The sequence below is a fragment of the Lycium barbarum genome, chromosome 1, assembly GCF_019175385.1.
Source record: "Lycium barbarum isolate Lr01 chromosome 1, ASM1917538v2, whole genome shotgun sequence".
Taxonomy (NCBI): Eukaryota; Viridiplantae; Streptophyta; class Magnoliopsida; order Solanales; family Solanaceae; genus Lycium; species Lycium barbarum.
The window spans coordinates 106,241,278-106,259,313 of NC_083337.1; the positions used below are offsets into that span (position 1 = coordinate 106,241,278).

The 18,036-nt window shown below is 39.4% G+C and overlaps 1 protein-coding gene and 1 non-coding gene across 4 annotated transcripts; both read left to right on the top strand.

Annotated features, from left to right (window-relative positions):
• Positions 1-7,116: 7,116 nt before the first annotated feature.
• Positions 7,117-13,302, top strand: LOC132636883 (serine/threonine-protein kinase D6PK-like). 3 transcript variants are annotated; one of them, XM_060353962.1, is made up of 3 exons: positions 7,117-7,517; positions 9,258-10,464; positions 12,264-13,302. In XM_060353962.1, exons 2-3 carry the CDS (start codon positions 9,305-9,307, stop codon positions 13,111-13,113), a joined length of 2,010 nt encoding a protein of 669 aa, XP_060209945.1. In that variant the 5' UTR covers positions 7,117-7,517; positions 9,258-9,304; the 3' UTR covers positions 13,114-13,302. The 3 variants fall into 3 exon arrangements, with proteins under 3 accessions (XP_060209945.1, XP_060209926.1, XP_060209936.1); XM_060353943.1 differs by having other exon boundaries at positions 7,118-7,517; positions 9,252-10,464; XM_060353953.1 differs by lacking the exon at positions 7,117-7,517 and adding an exon at positions 7,555-8,217 and having other exon boundaries at positions 9,252-10,464.
• LOC132618595 (U6 spliceosomal RNA) lies at positions 11,666-11,769 on the top strand. Its single transcript, XR_009574205.1, has one exon. It is a non-coding gene; the product is annotated as a U6 spliceosomal RNA (small nuclear RNA).
• Positions 13,303-18,036: the final 4,734 nt, after the last annotated feature.

Genomic DNA, 18,036 nt, shown 5'->3' on the forward strand with positions numbered 1-18,036 from the left:
GTTCATATAAATCTGTTCCCACTTCCACTCGGGTATGGGCATTCTCTGAATCACACTACCAGGCTTCCAGTGCTCATACTTCACTTGTTTGGAATTCAAACACCGAGACACAAACTCCACTATGCCTCTCTTCATTCGAAACCACCAATAAGATTGCTTCAAGTCAGGATACTTCTTTGTAGCCCCTGGGTGAACGGAATACTTCGAACTATGAGCCTCCTCTATGATCAATCGAGTCAAATCTCGCACTCTAGGAACATAATCCGACCCTTGATCCTCAAAACACCAACACCATTACTCTTTAGCTTCCCATTGTAACACCTTGTCATGAATCGTACACAATTTTGCACCATCAAACGCCTGAGCCTGAATCTACTCCAATAAAGAAAATCGTGCCTCCACAAAAGCTAGAACTCTACCTGACTCCGAAATAACAAGCCTCATAAAAAGATTAGCCAAAGACTGAGCATCCATAGCCAAAGGACACTCTCCCACATGCAACAATGCTAGGCTACCCATACTCACCGCTTTCTGACTCAAGGCATCCGCAACTACGTAGGCCTTGCCCGGATGATAAAGAATGGTCATGTCATAATCCTTGAGCAACTCCAACCACCTATGTTGTCTCAAATTGAGGTCTTTCTAATTGAATATGTATTGAAGGCTATGACGATCCGTGAATACCTTGCAATGCACCATAAAGATAATGCCTCTAAATCTTCAAAGCGAACACTACCGCTGCCAACTCCACGTCATGAGTGGGGTAGTTCCTCTCAGGCACCTTCAAATGTCTCGAAGCATACGCTATCACCTTTTCTTTTTGCATCAATACACACCCAAGACCTACTCCAGAAGCATCACAATAGACCGTAATGCTCTCTCCCTCGACAGGTAAAGCCAAATTGGAGCAGCAGTCAACAAAGTCTTGAGATTTTGAAAGATCACCTCACACAATGAAATGCTACCTTATTCCGAGTCAATTTAGTCAACGGGGATGTAATAGATGAAAACCCCTCCACGAAAAGCTGCTAGTAACCTGCGAGGCCTATAAAACTCCGAACCTCGGTGACCGAAGCAGGTCTAATCCAATCCTGAACTACCTCAATCTTCTTAGGGTCTACCATGATACTATGCTTAGTCACCACATGTCCTAAGAATGCCACCAAACTAAGCCAAAACTCGCACTTCAACAACTTAGAATAAAGTTTCTTTTCCCTTAAAATCCCAAGCACCGTCCTGAAATGCTGCTCGTGCTCTTCCTTACTATGAGTATATCAAGATATCATCGATGTAGATGATGACTAAGGAATCCAAGTAGGGTCTGAACACCCCATTCATCAAATCATGAAGGCTACAGGAGCATTAGTCAACCCAAATAACATCACTAAGAACTCATAATGCCTATAAGGCATCTGGAAAGCTATCTTAGGAGCATCCTCCGTCCTAATCTTCAATTGGTGATAACCGGATCTCAAATCAATCTTAGAAAAGACAGAAGCACCCTAAAACTGATCTAACAAGTCATCAATGCAAGGAATCATATACTTCTCCGTAATAGTCACTTTGTTTCAACTGTCGATAATCAACACACATATGCATAGATCCATCCTACTTCTTCAAAAACAACACGGGAGCACCCCCTGGTGAAACACTAGGCCAAATGAACCCTTTGCTTAACATGTCTTACAATTTCTCCTTCAACTCGACCAGTGCTATCTGATATAGCGGAATAGAAATGAATTTAGTGCTCAGCTCCAAGCCAATATAGAAATCGATATCACGATTGGGTGGAACACTTGGAAGATATGTCGGGAAAACCTCTGGGAACTCTCTCACCACCAGAACCGACTCTAATGGAGCAGTCTCCGAACTGGTATCTCGAATATACGTCAAGTAGGAGAGACACTCCTTCTCGATCATCCTTTGAGCCTTAAGAAACGATAAAACCTTTTCGGATAATGAATAAGAGCACCCTTTCCAGTCCAATCTAGGAATACCCGGCATGGCTTAAGTACTGTCTTGGCATGACAGTCCAAGATCGCATGATACCGAGACAACCAATCCATCCCAAAAACCATGTCAAAATCTACCATATCCAAGACTTTCAAATATACATGTGTCACACCCTATCAAAGTAACTACACAATATCTATATACTCAGTCTACTACTACAGAATCCCCAACAAGTGTAGAAACATTAATAGGCAAGTTTAGCGAGTCACACATCAAATCCAAACTCAAGGCAAAGTATGCAGACACATAAGAATAGGTAAAGCTCGGATTAGATAATATCGTAGCGGGATGATGGAAAATCAAAATAGTACCTGTAATGACTGTATCAAAGCCCTCTGCCTCGGGTCTGCCTGGAAAGGCATAGAAATAAGTACAATCACCCATAAGTTTGAGTACCCCCAGGACGCCCACCTCGGTTGGGCTAAGTACCACCACTATCTTCCTGAGAACTACCTCTAGTACCATGAGAACCACCTCTAGTCGGTTGCAACACTATCCTAAGCACGGGATATTGAGAACTCCGATGGTGACCATCGCTCCTAAGTCTCGGACAATCCCTCTTGAAATGCCCAAGGTCACCACATTCAAAACACCCTCTGGGAATCGCGGATCGCTGAGAAAACCGGCGCCTGAATGTCCACCCTAGCTTGATTGCCTATAAGAACTCGTGGTCAATAGTCCTGAACCATAAAAAGTATGCACCGACTGACCTCCCTCTAATCCTGGCATGGCTACAAAAACTGGTCTGTTAGGTTGACGGTAATGACTATAACCATAATGCCCTTACCTCTAGATGGGGTACCAATATAAGGGCAAAGCGGGGCCTCTGGACCACCCTCTCTACATAATCCTCAGACCTAATAAACTCAGCCTCTCGAACCGCATCCACTATCTGTTGAAAAGAAGATCCTATGGCAGCCATCTGCGTTGCAATCAAACGAAGTGGATAAATCAACTCGTTGGTGAATCTCCTCACCCTCTTAGCCTCACCAGGAAGAATTATTAAACATAGAGAGACAATGCGTGAAACTAGGTATCGTACTTTGTCACAATCATACGCCCCTTGGTATAGCCTCTCAAACTAAGCTCTCCTCTTCTCTCTCGCACTATGAGGTACAAACTTCTCCAAGAATGCCTAAGTGAATGAAGCCCTAGTGAAAGGAGGGGACCCTAATGGTCTAATATCAACAAACAACCTCCACCACTACTTGGCGAGGCCAATCATCTAAAAATTAGTATAGTCTACACAACAAGACTCCACTAACCCTAGGTTGTACAACCTCCTATGACAACTGATCAGAAACTCATAAGCGTCATTCTCGGGGTCACGATCATACTTGGGAGGATCCATCTTCCTAAAGCGATCAAACATCTTCTCTTCTTCCACAGGCATCGTGGGCTGAGTAGTTGGGGTGAAGCAAAGCCAGGCACTGGTACACCCAAGTAACAGGGAGCCACAGCAAGTTCTGGCCTAGCCTTGGGAGTCTAAGACCTGGGAGCAGTCATAAGATCAGGAGTCTATCCTCCAACCTTAGTCTGAGAACTATCAGAAGTAGCCGGTAGAATACTCGTCTGAGCCATACTGTCAATAAAACACAACATGCGAACCAAAGTGTCTTAAAGCAGAGGCATAGCAATGAAACCTGGAGATGCCTGTCCTGGTCTAACTTCCTCAGCTTGAACAGGCTCATCCTCCTCGATCACATCTGGCTCAGAAGATGCCACCCTAGCATGGCCTTGAGCTGCCACTGGTGCTCGCCTCAAGCTGGTGCCACCACTCGAACTCTAGCTCTGTCTCGCCTCTACCCCTACCCCAAACAGCAGTCCTGGCAATAGTCTCCGGTACAGGTGCATGTGTGGGTGCGGGCTCCTTCTCTCCAATCTCTTTCGATTTACTCCTCACCATCTATGAGAAAAGAATGAAACAAGAAACTCAGAATTCAATAAAGTCAGGAACGCACGATAAGAATGAAAGAAGTGAAATTTCCTAAATGCCCTGTATCCTCTCGAAGATAGGTACGGACGTCATCATACCGATCCGCAAGACTCTACTAGACATTGCTCTTGTACTTATGAGACCATTGAACCTAGCGCTCTGACACTAAATTTGTCACGGCCCAAAATCCCCAATAGAGACTAAGTCGCGAATCATAAATAAATTGCAAAAATAAAATAAGGAACAATTATAATATGTCTCATAATAAGTCTAATAATAAGGACATATAGTAGTCTATGTCAATACACCTCTCAAAACTGAAGTCATAAGTACAAGAGCTACTAATCCGAATACAAGTTTGAAAAACTACAATAATACTGCCTGAAATAAGGAAAGATAGAAAGGAGTCTGGCGTTGTGGAAGCATTATCGGCTAACCCTAAACTCCAAGTAAATGCCTCGAATGATGTACAAGCCTCACTCTTTACTCGTGCCCCGGATTCGGACCTACACACAAAAGGTGTAGCAGCATCGTCGATCAACCCTAAACTATAGTGATGATGAGGGTTGGTACTTCGATACTCCTATTTATTGCTTCATTAGTTTTAAAGTTCACAGTTTATAAGCATCAAATTGGTAAAGAATGTATCCACAACTTAACCAATTCATAAAGTTTGTTCCTTTTAAGTATAGTCATGAATATTCAACTTTTTCATAATTCTGGACAAGTATGGTATAGAAACAAGTCAACGTAGTAAGATAGCATGAAATGCAAGTGAATAGTATGCAGTGCAAGTGAATAATATGCAATGCAATGGCCATATGTACCAGTATACACACACTCCTGCAATAGGTTTCACGTGACCCATGGGGAACTCATGAGGTCCATATTACCACCCGGAATACCAGATCTCCCAGATCACATCGAGTACCAGCCTAATCGCCTATAATATCATCATCACTCCGTCTATATACCATACCCAATATCCAGCCTTTAATGCCCATTTCTTATATCCCATCAATCGGATGCCAAACATATCATGAATGAATGTAACGGATATGCATACACCATGCAAATACTCAATATCAGTTCAATATATCAAGATTTATTCTTCTTTCATAGTTTAGATGAGATGTGGAGTGATGAATGCAAGACAAGTCAACATTCACAAGTATTAATCAAACATGGCCATCATAACCTAAATAAGAAACAACCATACCAACCTAGTGGATTTATCCACCACCATCATGGCCTAAAGGATAAACACATAATCTTCGTCACATCGCATATAGTCAAAACCCTATCCCAAGCCCCAGAGGTCAAAACTGTAATTTCATTGCAAGATTGGGTTCAATACAGTCAAAATAGTATTCTATGAGGTCAAACGAATCCAATGGTACCCATATTGCTATACTTTAGTTCGAAACCCAAAAAGGTAACCTCGAGCCCTCAAGGGAAAAACTAGAATTTCAATCCAAATTCACTTTACCCATAGTCTAAATAGTCATAATCCTAAAATTCATGAAATTCTAATCACAATTGGACTTTCAGATTCATTAATCTCAATAAAACTCATTTTCATGGAAGAACCCTTAATCTACCAGTTAAATCATGGAAGGAATTGATCATTAGCAGATCTAATTATGAATAAATACTTAGATTATGGTTAAGATTTTACCCCAATGGAAAATCTTGAATTTAGCACTTGGAATCCCTCAAATCCGAGCTATATAGCTCCCAAAATGTGTTTCAAAGAATGAGGTTTGAATTGGGGAAAATTCCTAATAATCTGCCAAGCCCATTGCGGGTGTGGAAGGCCCAGCGCAGGTGCGAAATTGCACCAGCGGAAAAATGTCTGCAGGAGCGGGACCCAAGCCCACCCCCATTTCCCGCAGGTGCGACTCCTCTTCTGCACACAAAAACCCGCAAATGTGACCCTAGCCGACCTCGCCTAATCTCGCACCTGCAGACCAACTCACGCTGGTGCTAGCGCTCAGGTGCGATTGCATCAGACATCAGCTGAACAACCAAGCTTCTAAGTTTCCAAGCCTCAGATCAAAACCCGAACTCACCTAGAGCCCCTGGACACAAACCAAATATGCATTCCAGTCATAAGACACGCTACGAATTCGCTCGTGCACTCGGAATTCCCAAAAGAGGTCATCTTGACCCATTGTTGACCGAAGTAAACTCCAAAACATAAAAATCCTATAATTCCAACCAACAACCAAATCACACCCCAACGCCTCGGGGCTCGAACTAATGGTCCGACTAAGTCAAAAATCACAATTCGAACCTAATGGAATCGATGGAACTTCACAAATGACGCATTTACCCTCGATGTTTTCTTTGGCCAAACATCTTCATTTTCTTAACTTAGAAAACTCCAATTTCACTAAAACCAATCCAAAACCCGCCTGATTGCCTCGGGAAATGCGTCATCCATCCCTACAAGTCGTAAATACAAAAATGAAACTACGGGAAGGATATTTTTGAAAAAATAAGGCAAAAAGCTCAAAACGACTAAGCGAGTCGTTACATTTTGCCGAAGAAATTTTATGGAAAAAAGTTGCTTTTAACGTGTGGAACCTCGAAATTGGTCTTTAATGGAGTTTTTTCAGAAGAAAATGGGGGGGGGGGGGGGGGGGGGGGAAATGTGAGGGAGATGATGTTGCGCTGGGGGTTTAAAACTTGGATCGATATAGCACATGGAATTCATGAGCTATACGAGGTTTGTGCACTTGACGCCCATTAGATCGGGCGTCGGCCAAACCCTATATAGCATGAATTTCATGCGCTATAGCTAGATAAGTATATTTTTTTTCACCTTAGAGTGTGTTTGGTATGCAGAAAAATATTTTATAGTTTTTCCATGTTTGATTGGTAAAATATTTTTTCTAAAAAAACATGTTCTTTAAAATGTGAAAAATGACTTTTCTGAATCTATAGCCCTTATCCCACCAACCTTACACTCCTACCCTCTGCACCGACCCCCCATAATATTTGCATAGATTATATGAAATGCTTTTGAAATAATATTTTCTGCTTACTTACCCACCTGTTTTCCAAAAAAAATGTTTTACTTGAGATACATTTTCCTTTATATCAAACACACCCTTGGGTACTTTTGAAGAAAGGAAAAAAGAACTCTCATTTCGGTTCACAAATCTTTCTCACCCTCTCTTTCATTTAAAATTACAAACAACACTCAATAGTACACACACTTTCACTGTGTGTGGTCAGTCAATCCCAGTGAAACACATGACTAAAGCTAAACAATACTACCACGAAAGAAGAGAAAGCAAAAGTGTCTGCTCCTCCTTGGTCCTTTTTAAACTATATCATCGGTAGCCTAAGAACGGCTATATTTACATTTTCAGCTACTCCCACTAGCAGGAACATTTAGCTAAATAGCATACCAAGCAATATGTACTGTAATTACCACATTGTGTGTCTGCGTGAGGAAGAAACAAAGAGATACGTTGAGCTTACGTTAATTTTTTGTTTCACATTCTTTTAGAAGCCCAGTTGAAGAGGAGATAATTTTCAGATTGGGCTACTACTAGTGGTACATTCTTCTTCTTTGATTATTTTGTTGGTTTTAATTTGTTTTTCTTTCCATTCTTTTTTCTCTTTTGATGTGATGATGGTCAAAAAACACACCCTCTATTACTTTTTTTTTTTTCCGAGTTTCACACCCCAACTATCATTTATTTTATTTTTCTACCTAATCATTACCATCTATGTATTAAAATATACCTTAAAATTGACTAGACCAACTATTAGTTGTTCTATTTTTTTACCTGAGTTACCTGAGTTATCACCATCTGTTCAACTGGGTGTGTTTTAATACATAAATGGTGATGGTTCGGGTAGAAAAAAGTAACAACTAATAGTTGAAGCGTGAACCTCGCGAAAATGTTTTTGACCCAACTTTTTTTTTTTTTCTAATCTTTTCTGGCACCAATTTGTTAATTTATTTGAATTTGGGTTCTAGTATTTGCGTAGAATCCAAGTAAAGTAATTCGTGTTATTCTCTGTTCCTGCCGTAGTTCCTTTTGCTAGTATATTTTATGTCAATGACTTTAGAAAATACAATGTAAGGTGAGAAGAAAGGAATATTTGTGTAGCATTCTATATATCAGGGTGTCCATTTTCTCTTCGTATTTGATTTTTACATCACAAAGGAATTATAGCCATTTTTGTTCTTGAGTATTATCCCATTCTGTCGTAGCCACTGGAATGTCGAAATTTTGTGAAATATTTAGGTGATTCTTGTTTTTTTTTTTTAATTATTATTATTATTTTTTTTCTTTTTTTTATTTGGGTAATCTGAAGGTGATATATTGGGTGTCTGTGAATGTGTGTAGATACAATGTCTCTGCTTTATTTCCTCTCTAAACTTGAGTACTCCTCGGTTTCAATTTATATGTCCTAATTAGGAGTACAAGTGTTGTACTAACTAGTTTTCGATGTGAATTTGGTATAAAATCTTAAATCTTTTCTAAATAAAATTTTCACATTTAAAAACTAAATAAAAACACTATAAGTCACAATAGTTAGCAATTCAAAATATTTAAAAAATATTTGAAAAAATCGTGATCACACAGAACATCCTTTGAGTTTCTAAATAGTAAGTAGGACACATAATTAAACTGAAACAGTGGGAGTACGTAGGAATGAAAAAAAAAGGGAAGAAGTATGAAAGAAGTAACAAGTTCAAGTAGTACGTGTTGAATCATGTGAATACCTCCTATCTCACTATGTTTATCTTAACTTTGCAACACGTCCCTTCATGTGCGGTTCTAGTTTTCTTTTCTTTGGTTGAGCACAGGGAACTATTTTATTGATGAGTGACAATGAGAATTCGACTCTAGGAACTGCCTATTATTAAGGCGTGTTGAATGTTGTGAACCATCTGATTTAAAAGTTTTAACGATATAGCAGTTTCCTTACTTATGAAGGTTTGCAGCAGTTCGTGTAATCGTGTTCCCTTCGTCTTTCACTTTGGCTGTTACCTTACATAACCAAGTGGTGCATAAGAACTTAATAACCTGAAATATAAAGATATTGCAAAATATGTGTTATATATTTGAGTGTTCATAACGGATGAAAATGGAACTTTTTTAAGTTAAAATACTCTTTCATATGTCGGCGTATTCAATGTGCTGGTTTTTTCAATCACTGCTTAACAAGATACAGCTTTTTGAAATGATAGAATGCTTCTAATGGGAAAAAAATTCTAGTGGATTTTATTCATGTTGTTAGTCATGTATGGATCAACTCTTATTGATATTTGCAGTTCCAGGGAGCTTCTCACAGTTAGATACTTGTGATGATAAAGAGCAATCAGACATGAGAAGAGCACCGGAATCAGAAAAACCACCAGCACAGTACCCTATTGGGGCTAAGGTGACAAATATATCCGATGCCCATGACTTTCTGGATATGGACTTCACTGTTCCTCTTCAAACATGGGAAGGAAACAATTTCTATCTGGAGCAAGAGGAACTTATGCCTATTGCTGGTACAATCAAGCGATGTGATGATTCCGTTGAAGATAGTGCCTTTATTTCATTCCATGGAGCAAGTCATCCACCAGAACCTGTTGATACTGACCTAATGAAACCAGTCTATGTACCAATCGGTCCGAATAAAGTAGATGGTAAATGCCTAGTAAAAAGCATGTCTCTCAAGGGTCCTTCCCTGGATGATATTTCATTTCTTTCACCTGCTGAAAGATGGGCTGAAAATCCAAATGATCTAGGTGTAGTATCCTCTCCATTTGTGGTTCCGCATCCATCTCAAAACACGTTAGCAAGTCTACCCCCTTATTCTGAAGAAAAAGAATGTCTTTGGGATGCATCAGTATCCTCAAGCAGCAATGTTAGTCCATATAGTAGCACTGATAGTACTGGTGTTGGCACAGCTATGAGCATTCCATATAGGAGTGATCGGTTGATGAGTGAAAGCTTGCTTATTATGGACAGAAACTGTGAGAGCACGAAACTGAATATTCATGGGGATTCGCTAGAAAGTGCTAAAACTAGCTTTAGCAGAGCAAGCGATAGCAGTGAACTTAGTGATGATAGTAACTGGAGTAATATTACTGGCAGTGCCAATAAGCCTCACAAAGGGAGTGATCCCAGATTCAAGGCTATTCTTGCAATACGGGCACGTGATGGTATATTAGGCATGAGTCACTTTAGGTTACTGAAAAGACTTGGTTGTGGTGACATTGGCACTGTTTATCTTTCAGAGCTAAACGGGACTTGCTGCGATTTCGCAATGAAAGTGATGGATAAGGCATCGCTCGCAAGTAGGAAAAAATTAATCCGTTCTCAGACCGAAAAAGAAATCCTTCAGCTGTTAGACCACCCATTCTTACCAACATTGTACACTCATTTTGAAACCGACAGATTTTCATGTTTAGTCATGGAATATTGCCCAGGAGGAGATCTATATACTCTACGACAAAGACAGCCTGGGAAGCATTTTTCAGAATATGCTGCAAGGTACTGTTCTTGTGCCATTCTTCTCTCTAATATGCAACAAAAAGATAAAAATTCCTCTAAGCTTGTTCTGATAAGCTCTCACACCTCTGTTTCCAACATAAGTGGAATCCTCCATTGGTTTGACGTTCCTTGTATTGTATAAAGCCAGTCTCTCCTGAATCAGAACTTGGTAATTTGTTAGGGCCCTGCAATGGAAATAGTAATTCATCTTGCTAGTTCATTGATTCACTTTTATCTGATGAAACTCCATAAGCTGCAGTACGCGTGCTTTTGTTGGAAAAGGACTGTCTTGACATTTTGCTTCTCTAATTGTTTTGGGCGGTAGTACCGATGGAGGAAGTAGATCGTTTCTTATTGACAATTACCCAATTTCTATTTCAATGTCAAATGGTGAAGTCTCATAAACATGTTATGATCCTTAAATTATGTATCATTTTGAGAAAATAAAGATGTTCTAAACCGGTAGTTTCATGATATTAAGGCTCCTGTTTGTTCACAGCTCACAGTGTTTCCTCTTACTTAGTACTCTTTTTTTGTGTCTTCTGGTTCTTAGCTTCATCCAAATGTATTCTTGGTTACAACATCCATAATTTTAATGAACAATCCAGATATATTACCAAATACGAGAAAATTGTTCAGAGCTTTGGGTGCTAAATTGTTATGCTAATTTCGAGTGTTACTTGATGTTGATATGCTTCTATTGCTCATACATGGTTGTGACTTGTGAGGCATTTTAGAGCTTAGTTTCTAGTTATGCCATGAAAATTGTGGCCTTAGTAAATAATATCTCATATATGCTGACATGGAATGCCCCAGTTGGTTCAAACTTTTCCCCTTCCCTGCATAGATAATTTATCCAGGCTAAGGTTCTCTCAGGCCAACACCAACTTGGACCAAGTTAGATGTTTATTATCTTAGGATTTTGATATTGAAATTTTTTTCCACTATATCCATATTTGCAATTTATGGTATCAGTGTTTTGATCCTCTTTTTTAATATAAATGTGGTGTCTGAGTAAGCTTGCACGCAGCCGGACTAATTTCATGGGGGACCTGCTACCTCCAACCAACACAGGTACCGGGTTATACTGTCCACCAAGGCTTGGAATTGGAAGAAATCACCTTGTGCTTTATCATATTGCTTTCATTTTCCTTTTTTCCTGTCACTAAGTACCGACCAGAGAAGGTGGATGATTATAGATACATATTATATGGGTAGGACATGAATTTGGAACAATACCCAAAAGATCAGCATGGATCCTACGCAAGAATGACACACACAAATCATTGTATGGTCTAAATATTTTGAACTAGTTGGGATGGTTGGTTCACTAACGTTTTGCTGGTGTTTGCCTGGAGCTTTTACATTTATCAGAATTTATATGTTAGTAAAAGATGTACAGAACCTCTTCTACCAGAAAACTCCTAATTTGCCTTAAAAGACAAAACTCGTGAGTATTGGAATGGTATGGGTCCAAATGGAATGAAACGGATATTGAGGAATCGTATAGTTGACCATATCTAGTTCTGTATAGATACATAGCTACTGTTGGTGTATGGGTAGGCTCTAAAGGTTGATTCAGCAATATGATTAGAGGACATTATATGCTAGCTGTCTTTTCCTTTCCTTTTTTTTTTTTTTTGTGCTTGGGCTTGGGGAAAACTTGGCCGTTTCTGTTTATCTTGAGCTGTTTTTTTTTTTTTTTTTTTTGGCTAATTTCTCATTAGACAGGCTGCCTATTGAGTGATATTATTAATAATTAATAAGAAAGCAGTATCTTGGCTCTGTTTATGCAACAGGTTTTATGCCGCAGAAGTTCTATTGGCTCTCGAATATCTTCACATGCTAGGTGTACTTTACAGAGACTTAAAGCCTGAAAACGTTCTAGTGCGTGACGATGGCCACATCATGCTCTCGGATTTTGACCTATCCCTAAAATGTGCAGTTTCACCTATGGTCATAAGGACCTCATCTGATGATCCCTCTAAACGAGGAGCTGCCTTCTGTATTGAACCCACGTCTACATGCATTCAGCCAACATGCTTCCTCCCCCGAATATTTCCTCCAAAGAGCAAGAAAAGATCACAAAAGCCTCGAACCGAGCTTGGTTTTCCTGCTAATGCTGTGCCTGAGCTAGTTGCGGAACCTACTGCAGCACGGTCAATGTCATTTGTTGGAACTCATGAATACTTAGCCCCTGAAATTATCAAGGGAGAAGGCCATGGCAATGCAGTTGATTGGTGGACATTTGGCATTTTTCTGTATGAGTTACTATATGGTAAAACCCCATTTAAGGGATCAGGAAACCGGGCAACTATTTTCAATGTAGTTGGACAACAGCTGAAGTTTCCAGATACTCCTGCAACGAGTTATGCTAGCCGAAATCTGATTCAAGGCTTGCTCGTTAAAGAACCTCAACACCGACTCGGGGTGAAAAGAGGAGCAAGTGAGATCAAGCAACACCCTTTCTTTGAAGGCGTTAATTGGGCCCTGATTCGTTCCAGTACTCCTCCTGAAGTGCCAAGACACGTTGAACCTGAGCTTCCACGGAAGTTTAAACAAGCGGAACCTGTTGGAGTTTGCAGTAAAAGAATTGTAGGAACAGATGTGAATTCTGTGGGTAATTATCTTGATATTGAGTTCTTTTAGTCTAGGATTATAGGATTCTTGTCTAGAATTTTATCAGCTTCCTTCATTTATCTTTCTGGTTTTGAGTTACACTTAACCACAAAATAGAATTGCCACTTACTAAACTCGTAGGTTTGAAGAAGATTCAGTCACAAACGGTGTTCTCTCCTATCGTTTTAGCAATGAATTGGGCAAATCTGAAAATGATAGAAATCCAATGCCATTAATTTGATTAGATACTACAATTATTAAAAAAAAAAAATACGTGAAATGACGGGATGTCTTCTCATTTGCCTGTACGAAGGGCTTGCTAAAATCTGAATTAAGTGAAAGCAATTTTGCCAGAGATAAATAGTAAACCTAGGTATTATTTGTTTGGCTCTAGGTACTAACATTGAGATTAAGAAAAAACTTATAAGAAATGGATATTTACTCGAACCAATAGAAGCAAGCCATTTGTCTTATAGATGCTCCAACTCTTAGGTTGACCTGTATAGTCTACCAGAAATAGCAAGATAGGGTTAAGTTCTGCATACACTCTACCCTCTCCAGACCTACTTTGTGAGATTTCATTAGGTATGTTGTTGTAAGGTTGACCTATATATGTAGCCGGGACGATAATATTTTCAGAGTTAAATGTGTCTGTTGGTCTTGTATGTGACTAGTGCCAACTTGTGAAATTCAACGAGGAACTTGGCATGGACTGGCATGGACTATATCAAACGGAGCAAGTGTATGATAATAATAAGTTAATGACATCACAAGCGGATGCAGTCTCTGTGCAATGAATTCAACTGAATCGAGTATTATTGATACAGAACATAAATATAAATGTGAAACATCGCTAATATCTCGACATATTTTAAATTTGGACAATAATTTTAAGGGAAAAAACTCAACTATACCATCGAGCTATCAGAAATGGCCTATCCATGCCAGTCGTTATAATTAGGCATAAAAATTTCACTGGCGTGACACATTTGGTTTGTTCGTGCCACTAACCACTAACGAAGCCCTACTGCTATCAGATTTTGCCACGTGATATTATCTAAACCGTTCATTATTTACAAGCCCCTAGCCCCTCTTACTTTCTTTTATGAGTAGCATATGTGAGTCATTTTGTTAAGTTCAGTGGCATATTCAAGTCTTTTCCCAATCCCTTATAATACATGACTCTCTTGGGTAACAAAACTTGGGTAACAAAACTAACTTACGTAATTTTTCTGTTTATCGTTGATGCATGACATTCAACCTTTTAGAATCATATTCCTATATAAACCTCCATCTTTTCTAATTTTATGTAATAAACTTATAATTTTACATCATTAACAATTTTCACGTACTTTGTGGCTCTTTAAAAAGATTTAAAAAACACATAAAATTTATTTAAGAAAAAAAGAGATAGGTTTGAAAAGAGAGTACACTAATTAGGTGTAGCTGAGTATGGAAAGAACGCATGAGTGTGAATTAAGAGTATGTGTGTGTTTTCTTGGTGGAATTTGGGGGTATTATAGTGGTTGGGACGTGGTGATGGCTTGGGAAAAGGACATAAAATTTGTTTACAAAAAAAAAAAAAAGAACGAGATTAAAAAAGAGTACACTAATGAGGTATAGCTGGGTAGGAAAGCACATATGAGTGTGTGAATTAAAAGTATGTATGTGTTTTCATGGTAGAATTTTGGTGTTATAGTGGTTTGGATGTGATCGTGGCTTGGGAGAGGCATAAAACTTGTTTCAGAAAAAAGAAAAAAAAAGAAGAAAAAAAATAGGTTTAAAAGAGAGTACACTAATGAGGTGAAGTTGGGTGCATACAAGTGTGTGAATTAAGAGTATTTATGTTTTTTCATCGTGAAATTTGGGGTGTTAATAGTAGTTGGAACATGATAAGGGATTGGAAAAAGGCTTATTGATCTTCATGAAATGGCTCACATATGCCACTAGTAAAAGGGGGTGAGGGAGTATAAAGGGTATCAGAGCAGGTCTGTCCTAGGAAGTCTGCAAGCCGTGTCTAGTAGAGTCTCGCTTATGAATGTGTTATGTACCACATATATAATCAGGAGGCTACAAGGCATTTGGGAATTGGTTTCCCTTCTTTCAGATCTGAATCGTACTATAGAGCTGAGTCATAAGAATTCAAATGTGACTCGTGTTTGATTATGTTATATAGATATGCCTATGATAGGAAAAGCTACAGCTAGCCAGAAGGCTAAGACAGCTGAGAGGGGAAGTATGACGGTCATGAGTAGACCGTCCCCGACTGATGTAGATCAATCTGTGAATCGGGGCGAGTCACCTTCTAGAGTATCTCCTACTCAACCAATACTTGAGGAGCTATATGGAGCCCCAACATCTACAATTCCTCCCTCGGTTTCATCAGATCAGGACACCAAGAGAGTAATACAATTATTGATGCAGTGAGTAACCGCTAAGCAATAAACCAGAGTCCATCGATTGTGGACACGATGCGAGCTAGAGTACATCGATTTGTAGCGAGTCTTGAGCCGCATCTGATAGATGAATGCACCACGACATCTTTGAATGATAATATGAATATTGCACATAATCAGGTTTTCGCTCATGACTTAGAGAAGTGTAGACAACAACAACAGATAGACCAAGTTCAGGGTGAACAACAAGGTAAGAGGAATAAAGTAATTAGTGAGTATAGAGAGACATCAAGTAGATCCTAGGAGAAGTCAGCAAGAAGGGGGCTAGTACGTAGCCCAAATGGGAGGTAGTTCATTCGGATATCAAGGGTCTAGATACGACCAGAGTGGCCCGTCCGTGGCAAGTTAAGGATCGAGGGCACAAGAAGTGCAGGATCAGGAAAGATCTGGACAGAAGGTCGTCTCCATCACACTGTCAGCAGTGCAGGAGGAGACATACTGGGCCATGCCTACGAGACTTAGATGTTTGTTTTAGATGTGGGACTCCGAGACACATAGCGCGAGATTTCCTGACATTAGGGCAGGGAGACAGCAGTACTTAAGTCAAGATCCTGAGTTAGCACCAGAAAGGTACTTAGATATGTTATAATTTTCAACATATAAGATTGTGTATTGATAAAGTATTCGTATATTATACGATTAGGTAAGAATTAGATAGTATAGCAGTAAGATTAAATGTTCAGAAAGGTATATGAGGTTAGAATGTTACTATTAGAGGTTGTGCGTTCACCAAATATTATATAGAGGGACCTGGTTGTGTACCAGTTCCCTTATACAGTGAAGTACGAGAATCAACACAAGATTTTTACGTGGAAAACTCCTTGTTCTAGGGATTAAAAATCATGACATACCCTAGTAGGATTTCAACTCCACTAATAGAGAAAAACCCAGGTTACAACTTTATTGCAAGCTAGAAGTTAATTCCCATAATCCCCCACCCTTAATAACGCTTATGCAACCCTCACACTTGACTACCCCTAGCCAAGCACACTAATACACCTAGACTAACTCTAGTCTAGTGTACCACTCAAAGTTCTTGTGAAGACACTCTTCCAACAGGAAACGTTTGAGAATTCAACTAACACACCTAGACTAACTCTAGCCTAGCGTACCACTCAAAGGCAACCTTTGATAATTCACCACAGTGACTAACAGTAGTCATGCATACACTAATACAACTAAGCTAACTCTAGCCTAGTGTACCACTCAAAGGATTGAGGAAACACACTTCCAACAAGAAACCTCTGAGACTTCAAAACACCTATATCAACTTCTTTTTATGGAAGAGTAGGTTTAATGTTTAAGCATAAAAGAACAAAAACTCAACAAACTAAAGATCGAAAGCATCTTCAGTTTTGGATCTGGTCCTTCGGGTTGCTGAGGCTCTGTTCTTGAGGAACATCTTGAAAGATGGAGACTTGCACTTAGGACGGAGCAATTTTCGAATTGTGCAAGAATGAGTCTTCTCTTGGAAGATGATGTCTTTATAAAAGAGAGAGAGAGAGAGAGAGAGAGAGAGAGAGAGTAGGTGATCACTCATGAAATCTGGACTGTTAATCAATTGGCCTTGTTGAGGTGCTATTGTACAGCTGCATTGTACTTTTCAGTAGCACATTTTACAACTGTGGATTTGGACTTTCAACATTTCATTAACCAGGACCTTTATCTGGAGGAACTGTTACACCTTGGAAAATTCCCCGTTAACGTAAAGTGAAAAGGCTAGTGAAGAGCACAACGTATATGATGTTTCGATAAGTGAGAAATAGCCTTTGGTGATCCTAATTGAGATTTAACACATTTAACCAAAAGGAAGAAGGTTATCAAGGAAAGCAAATGATATGTTGCGTTTCGGGTAAGAATTTTGGGCGACGAGTTAATGATGGCATAATGGCGTCTTAGAGAAGAGTGATAACGTCCCTTATATTGGTATTGAGGTGTTAACCAAGTGTCAAGAAGGTTCCATAAGGATTGGAATCAAACGACTCGACGAGAACGAAATCGGAACAGCTGGGCATTATACGGCCCAACATACTGGCCGTATAAATTATACTGGCCGTATGTTAGGCCGTATAATTAGCCAAGAGGGGCATCATACACTGGACAAAACATACGGCTACACATACAGCCCGCATAAAATGTACGGACCGTATGTTGGTCCGTATATCTTGGTCGGGACAGAAATTAAAATCATATAAGGACCATTCCCTCATTTTATTTCATTTCATTTTTCACTTCTCCACACACCAAGAAACCTCTAGAACTTTCTCTATTATTCATCCACAAGAAATTGAGGGAAAACCATGATCAATTACATCAAACCCACGAAATCAAGCATATGAAACCTAATAAAAGTTCATCTACACCAAGAAAACTCAAGGGAAGTGAGTTAGGGTTTTGGTGCAAGAAGAGAATCTTCACTCGAGTGTTGTTCATCCATCATCTAAGGTGAGGTTTATGATCATTCTTGATTGTTTAAGGTGTTGAAAGTTAAAAACAC

Bases quoted from the DNA above. Each gene is read 5' to 3' on its own strand.
- LOC132636883 (XM_060353962.1), top strand. From the start codon at position 9,305: ATGAGAAGAGCACCGGAATCAGAAAAACCACCAGCACAGTACCCTATT. The intron at 10,465-12,263 runs GTACTGTTCTTG...TTTATGCAACAG, and splicing joins TTTTCAGAATATGCTGCAAG to GTTTTATGCCGCAGAAGTTC.